The following is a 7522-nucleotide window of genomic DNA, read 5'->3' on the forward strand; positions in this document are numbered from 1 at the left end:
TTCACATCTGATCAGCGTTATTGACGTAGTGGTTAAACTGGGCTCTCTTCCCTTTCTCTTTTTAATGCAACCAACCAAGTTCCACAGCTGTATTTCTTGGAGTTCTTTTAAGCTTTGGTTGACCTCATTTGAATTTTTCAGTACTATTCATCTTGTATATTTTAAGATCCCAGTAAATAAGTCCTAAAAAAGGGGAAACCAGTTTTGTGTTATTTAAATTGTAAAAATCTCTCAATTTAAAGTGTAAACATAGCACTTCTGTTTTTTGTGGCACATTTAGCTGAAATTCTCCTATAATGCACCTTAAAACTACTCATACAATCAAAGACTGGTGTATTTGAATTATTTTAACACAAACCAAGGCTCACCATCTACTGTATACCTCTTTAATGAATAGTAGTCTTGCAAGACAATGGACTTGCCTTTGTCAGCTAGATATTGAAGTAAATATTAAACATGAGGTGTTGTAGCTATTAGGTGCTGGATCCATGCCTACAGCTATTAGCAGTAATGGCTTGGTGTTATTATTAAGTTTCTCCATCCGCGTTCTGAGGTACTAGTACAAACAGGTATAATCTTAACACGAATCAGTGCTGTAACAGATAAAAAAAAACTATAACTGCTCCCTACACATAGCATTAGTTTAAAGAAAATACAGTTTCCTCAGAAGGAATTCTAACTGAGAGATTCTTTGTTTTTAGTCACTTTTATTTATTTATTATCGATCAGAAATTATCAGAAGGCATATACATCAGATCAGTTATATTACACAGCTACATCATGCAAGAAACCCTCAAAACCTGTTTCAGCTGTACACCGGGTGGGGCTTGAATTTTTACCAGCGCAAGCAATCATCTTCCTTCTCATTGCTTTTGTATTCTATAACTAAAGTCCGAGGCAGCATCTACTAGCTGTACCTTACCAAAAGATTTCTCTCTCTTCAGTTAAAAACATTACTTTTACATATAAACTGTGGTAACAGCAAGCAGTGGTAACAGAATTTAATACATGCTAATGTTATGTTAACAAATCAAAGGTTTCATACTGGAAGACTGGAAGACAAGAGCAATGCTTTAGAGCAAAACCAGGTAAGAGATGGAACAAGCAGGATCTTATGCAACACATAGAAATCATTAAGAACTTTTGTTCTCATTCATTGTTCTCATTCTTGCTCACATCTCAAGATAAAAAACAATCCTAACACATTCAAATATCTGGATTCTAAGGCTGAATGCTACCACATTAACAACCTACTCTAAAGTGTAAGTTGGCTTGAACTCCTGAGGTCTTCTAACAAGACTAATAACTTTAGTGTAAATTTTATTAATATCTTTGCTCGTGCCTAGCAAAAACCATATAAATGGTGACTTCTTAGCATTTAACATTCAAATTAAAAGGGTTCTGAAACAACGGAAGACTACAAAGACTAAAGATGAAATATAAAATTAAATTAAAAGAAATGGCTCTTTTATAATTCAAGTTTCTCATTTGATTTTCTCTGTCTGCATCTGCAAAACCAAAATTCTGTTAACTTATCAGCTTGCATCACCCTTGTATTCTGGGTCTAGTAGTCAAAAGGAGCACATTAAACATCATGTCCGGTCCCACCATGACACTAGAAAGAGCAGTAAAAAGCATAAGAAGAAAAGATCATTCTTTAAGGGGGAAACAAACTTTTACAACTTTCAGCTGAGCCTAACAGGGATGCTTTCACACACAGCGATGTTACTCAAAAAGTGGCACAATAAACTTCACAAAAGCTTGGTACTCACCACTTGGGGTTTGCTCTTCTGAGCTGCAGAGCTCAGGTCATCGTTGGCCTTCCTCAGGAGCTTCGCTTCCCCTGTGGTTGGAGTAGCAGGTGTTGACCTAGAGGTTTCTGGGGTTACGGGAACAGGTGTATCGACAGCGTTCAAAGTCAACATATACTGCTTGGTTACGTCCTCCAGAGAAGGAGCTTGGACGACGGGGTACGGTTTCTGCGGTGGTCTGGAGGGCTCGGGAACAGTGATGTGAACCGGATGGCTTTGGGACAGGTGCGTCTCGGGTGCGACGATGGGGACGAAAGTGGCGGGCTCGCTGGCGTGCCGGACATGCTTCGATGCAGGCCTGAGCTTGGGAGATGGCTGGAGCCGGTGCAGGTGCTCGGCATCATCCGGTTGTTGGTGCGCTCTGCCCTCCTGATGCGTGGCCCGATTGTTTCGCTTCTTGGAGCTGCGTCTTGCCATGCGGGGCGAAAGGACTTCCGCCAACTTGGGGTCAAACGGGAAACACGGCGCCTCTTCCAAAGCATCCGCCTCGAGGCGCGAAGGCAACATGTGCTCAGATTGGGAGCGGAGCTTCGCGTCAGGCCTGTACAGTTCCTGGAGCTCCCCCAGCTCATCCCTCTGCTCAGAGAGGATTGGCTCACTACTGGATGGTAGGATGGATTGGTCCATTTCATTGATTGGCTCACTTGGGCCCTTGAACCCAGGTGTGTCAGACTCCCCTCGGCGACTGGGATCACTAAAGGATTTCTTCTTCACAGTCTTTCCATTGCCCTTTTCGTCATTCAACTTATCCATGGCTCCAGGCTCCCTCACAATGCTCTGGATGACGGTACTGTAATCCTTCAGCCCATCACTGCAGACTGAAAGGTCACTGGCAGCACTGCCTGTGTACTCAGAGAGATCTGTGGCAGAGGACTCTGGCATCCCGTTCTTGGAGTTGAGTGAGCCCAGGAGGTTGCTATCGACCGAGAAATTCTTGGCGTCTTCCGAGATAGAACATCGTCGGTGTGGCATGGGGTCACTGAGAGATCTGTAGGCTTCCCCACTCGATTCGCCATTGCTTCCATTGCTGGAGTCTGAACCATTGTTTCCTGCAGAAGAAAACTTTCTCCTTCGGCGGATTGCGCTGGGTGTTGAAGGAGCTTCAAGAGGCCCTTGACTTACACTTTTATTATAGTTGGATTCTCCCCCAACTGCTACAGCGTCGTATTCAGTTCTAACAACTGGATCGGGCGCAGGAAGGATTTTCCCAGGTTGCAAATCCGTCAGATCTTCCTTGTAAAGCCCACTGCTCGACTGCTTCCTCACCTTTACTGACTTACCCAGAACGTCTTTGCTAGATGAAATCCCACAAGGCCCAGTCTCTGGCTCTGTAACAATTCCTTCATCTGTCAAACTGGACTCGTGTCCAGACAACTCATCTACCGATTTCTCACGAAATATATTTTCATCCGATTCCACCTTCTTTAAACTTTTCACACTTTCTCTTTTATTTCCCACAACCGAGCTATTGTTCTCTTCCGGGAGTGCTCCACCTTCCTCCTCTTGGTCCTTTTCCTCCCCCCTTTTGAAACATTCATTTTCCTTATAATCCACACCACAATAATATTCCTGCTGAGCCCCCATCTGGCTGATATCTCTGAAAACCTGTCGAGCTTCTTGTATGTACTGGTCTCGTAGTGGGCTTAGCAACTCATCGTCAAAGCCATCACTTCTCTGGCCGACGTCACTCTGCACTTCCCTGTCGGAAACAGCAGTGTATCTGTCCCCCAAGGTGTCCAGCATTTGCTCAGAGGGACTCTGCTTCATCGTGCCAGTGGCAGACTGTCGCCGCCCTACTGGTTTTTCAGAATAAGTAAAAGACTTGGCACGTCTTAAGGTAGCGGTCAGATCCTTAAGAGAAAGACGCCCTTGTGGAGGGAACTGGGCCCTTGAGCCCACTCTGTAGGCAGGTGAAGTGTTCTGGTAACTGGCCTGCTGACTGCAAACGGCTTCATTTCGATCACCTCCACCCTTCCCTCTCTTTCGATACCTTAGATCAGAAAGATCCATTTTGAGGAAGTTGAGCAGGGTGCGCGTTTCTGAAGCAATGTCGGGGTTTGACACGGACATCCTGTGTTTCGCTTTCTCGTTGACAAAGGCATGGGGGCTCCTGTTCTCAGACAAGCCCTCACTGGGAACTCTTACGATACCAAATGGCAGCTTTGGTCGTACGCGTACCTGAGGTCTGGGAACACAGTCACCCTGGCTGAAACTGGGTGACCTGTACATGGTGAAATTGCCATGAAAGCTTTTGCTCATCAGAGAAGAACCAGTCGAAGGCTGGTCTTCCTCCTTTAAGGTCTCTGTGCTTGAATACCTGCTACTGCTCTGGGAGCCACAAGGGCTGGGCATGAATGAAGAGATGTTGACTTTGGACACTCGGGAAACCTGCGGAATGGAGGAGCCAACCGAAGGGCTCTGGAAATTACGCTTATAGAACTCGTGTCCTCCAGAACGCTGCAAGAAATAACTTCCTTCCACTGGAGGGCACGTGTGGTGGTCCCGGGGCTGGCCAGCGAGGGAAGGGCGGTCCACTCCAGCTGTCAAGCTAGACCTGGGCCTCAGGACTTCATCTTTACACACCCAATGCTCCAAGTCGCAGGGGAACTGGCGTCTCTCAAAAGGCTCCATCAGCGGCTCATCATAACTGTCGTCAGACTCTCCATTGTTGCTGCTCCCACCCACATTCTTCTTCTTTTTCCTCAGGGATTTCCGACGAACGTTGTCCTTGTTGTGGGCTACTGCTGGCGGGCCATCCTCTTCGCTGCCAGACGATCTCCCCGGGGGCCGGACCCAGGAGCCATTTTTGTTCCTGCCAGCGCCGCCGCTGCCGCTGCTGTTGTGAGTCAAGGGGAAGCTGCCTCTGCTACCTCTGCGGTAGGAATCCTCCTCCTCGCTGGAGCTCACTTTATCACAGGCAGGAGCAGCCGAGGGGGCAGCCTGTGGTTTGGAAGAGCTATGCAAAGAATGTAAACTATCTGATTGCTGTCTTGCCTCCTGTTTGTGCTGCCAACCAAAGGAAAGCGACTGGGCTCTAAGGGAAAGGGGAACAGAGCTGCTCCTGGGCGGAGGAACTGGGGGAGGGGGCCTGGGGTCACTGTTTACCTTTGCAGTCCAATTCTCCACATTCTCACTGGGACTCCTTGTTCTGCAGACATCAGGGAGCTGGTCCTGTCGCTGCTGGCTGGTAAACTGAGCTTCATCGATGGGTTTAGTGCTGAAAACAGTGTCCATATCCGAGTCCGTACTCCTCTTGTTACTTAAAACGGTGTCCTTCCTGTCCACACAGCACACACCACGATCATCCTCAGGGCTGGCTTGCCAAAGTTTTGGTGGCGGTGGCGGCGACTGTCTCTCACTTATATCTGTCAGCGCACTTTCTTTCACACAGCCGAAGTGCTGACTTGCAGACTTCAGGTCGTCAGCGTCAGACGTTGACCTGTGCGGCTTTCTGTGGCCGTCTCCAAATAGCTTTCTAATTTTTGTAACGCTTGGCCAGTTGGTCATTTCAACACAAGGGGTGTCTGCTGTGAGAATGTCACGCTGCGACTTGCCAGCCGAGGCTCCCGCGATACAAACATCATCTTCGGTGGTTACGGTCTTTGTCAAACTAGTCGGCGTGCCAGGCGGCGCAGCGGTTGGAAAATAATCTTTCTTACCTGCGTTCGGTGTACCTGTATTCGCAGTTCTGTCGATAATCCCTCCGTGAGTTTTCACTGTCCCGTGGGTTAAAACAGATTCAGAAACTAAGTCTTGCTCCGCCTGAGCTTTGCTCGCAGCAGTCCCTAATGGATCTCTATCCGAGATCGGCAAATATCCTTTCTCCTCCTGCCGCAACTTCTGTAAAAGTCCCTCATTCCTGGATTTACTCCTGTTCGGAGCTGTGCCTTTTGAGACCCCTTTACTGACAGGAGCCGGAGCTGGCGTCCTCTCCGTGGCGGTGTTAAACTTCTCTGAAAGCTGGCGTATCGAGGGCGAAATCGAGTGAGGAGAGTTTTTCTTAAAATCTGCGGTCGAAACGTTGGCAGCTGAAATTTTGGAAACTTTTCTTGACACACCAACACTGCGCGTAGCCGAGGGCTGCGCTTTCTCGACTGCGGCTTCTGTAGCTAGAGGGGGATGGGCGCCGCTCTCTAAATCTTTTGATTTGTGTTGTTGATCATCAGTTGCCGAACGAGTTTTATTTGCGCTCCAGCTTTCAAGTCTTTTGAAAGAAACGCTCCGATACACAGCTACCTTCTTTCCCGGCTCCTTTTCTGCCATTGTGCGTTCCCCTTTTATTCGTTTTATTCAACTTTTTTACTTCATAGGTGCCTTACTTTTCTGTCGTTGTAATCCACAATAGCATTTTACTCCCCCATTTTCTCTCATCCACACTCTTGTTTTTTGGCAGGACTTCCAAAAATAAAAATAGAAAACGTTGCTTACAACTGAACTAATGAATTAAAAGGTAATCCAAGCGAGGAAACGTTGCATTTTGACCTCTGCAGGACTTTTCCCCTCCAGGATTCTGCTCGCTTTTCATCCATGCACAGAGAAAGGCTCCAAGTTTGGCCAAAGTTTTCCCTCAGCTTCTTCAATCCTGTAGCCCCTCCATCGACTTTTAAAAAATGCTCACTTTCCCAAACAAATCCCATTTCCAACGTTGCGGCGCTCACTACAAAGGCATCCCTTCCTAGGATTGTTTTGTAATCTCAACCAGTTCGTGCATTATTTTTATCTTGACATAATTGAGTTTTCCGTGACTTTTGTCTTTTAACATGCAAATACTGGGTTCCAAGGTGGGCGGGATTAAGTCAATAAGACCAGTCTTAGCCCCTTAGGTATGGGAAAAAAGATTTTTTTTTTGATGCGAACAAAGATACCGCGGACCAGACAATTCACGAAATATAACCCCTCAAGTGCTGGTAATAATTTTATTTCGGATTTATACAAAAGTGCGAAGAGGAACTTTTGAACTATTCCCGGAGAAAAAAATAAATAGGAACGACAACAAACATCATTATTTAGATACGTAGAAAAGCGCAGGGCTTTTTAACTCTTTCGAGGGTTAATGGTTTTGGACTTATGTGAGTTTTGCAAACAATCATTCTATTGTCGCTAGATTTCAGAAGCCTACTTTTAATGCGATCCTTTGTTCTCAGCATTGTTCCGGGGCAGAACGCTTGCTCCTGTCGACCTCTCGCGGAACACTGCAGAAGTGACGCTTGCGGATATCTTTTCAGATAATAACTAATTCAGGCGAGGAAAAACATCTGGAAGGTTATATATTCAGTAGCTCTGGGAAACGAGCTGTAGTCTTATGGGCAGGTTGGACATTACAGAACTGTGGAGGGTAGGTTTTTTTTTTTTTAAGCGTTACAGGATTTTCGGTCCTGTTAAACATGACGTACCGAATTTGCGAACACCGCGGTTAAAAATGCTTTATTGGTTAAGTTTTATTCCTTAACCTATTAAACGGATTCTTCCAAATCATCAACCTTGACAGTCAGAAGTGATAAAATGTTCATATCATACCATGGACGCCTCTAATGTTTCGACCTGTAACTCTGTTTCTCAACATTTTGATAACAGTACAGACAACATGCTCTTAATTTGTAAATATGAACACTAAGCTAAGAAACACATTATTATAAATTTGCCTGAGATTGCATGAATTATAACATTGTAACGTGAGGAGTGTTTTTACTGTTTACAAGATGTTATTTATA

The 7522-nt window shown here is 45.8% G+C and overlaps 1 protein-coding gene across 1 annotated transcript in view; it reads right to left on the minus strand.

Moving 5' to 3' along the window:
• arhgef17 (Rho guanine nucleotide exchange factor (GEF) 17) overlaps positions 1-7149 on the minus strand; it is a 91930-nt gene extending 84781 nt beyond the window's left edge. Inside the window, exon 1 of the mRNA XM_088639119.1 lies at positions 1773-7149. Coding sequence (XP_088495245.1) covers positions 1773-6074 — 4302 coding nt within the window. The 5' untranslated portion in view covers positions 6075-7149. The remainder of the gene's footprint in view (positions 1-1772) is intronic.
• Between the last annotated feature and the right edge of the window lie 373 nt (positions 7150-7522).

The sequence above is a fragment of the Lepisosteus platostomus genome, chromosome 7 (genome assembly GCF_059453375.1).
Source record: "Lepisosteus platostomus isolate fLepPlt1 chromosome 7, fLepPlt1.hap1, whole genome shotgun sequence".
Classification (NCBI taxonomy): domain Eukaryota; kingdom Metazoa; phylum Chordata; class Actinopteri; order Semionotiformes; family Lepisosteidae; genus Lepisosteus; species Lepisosteus platostomus.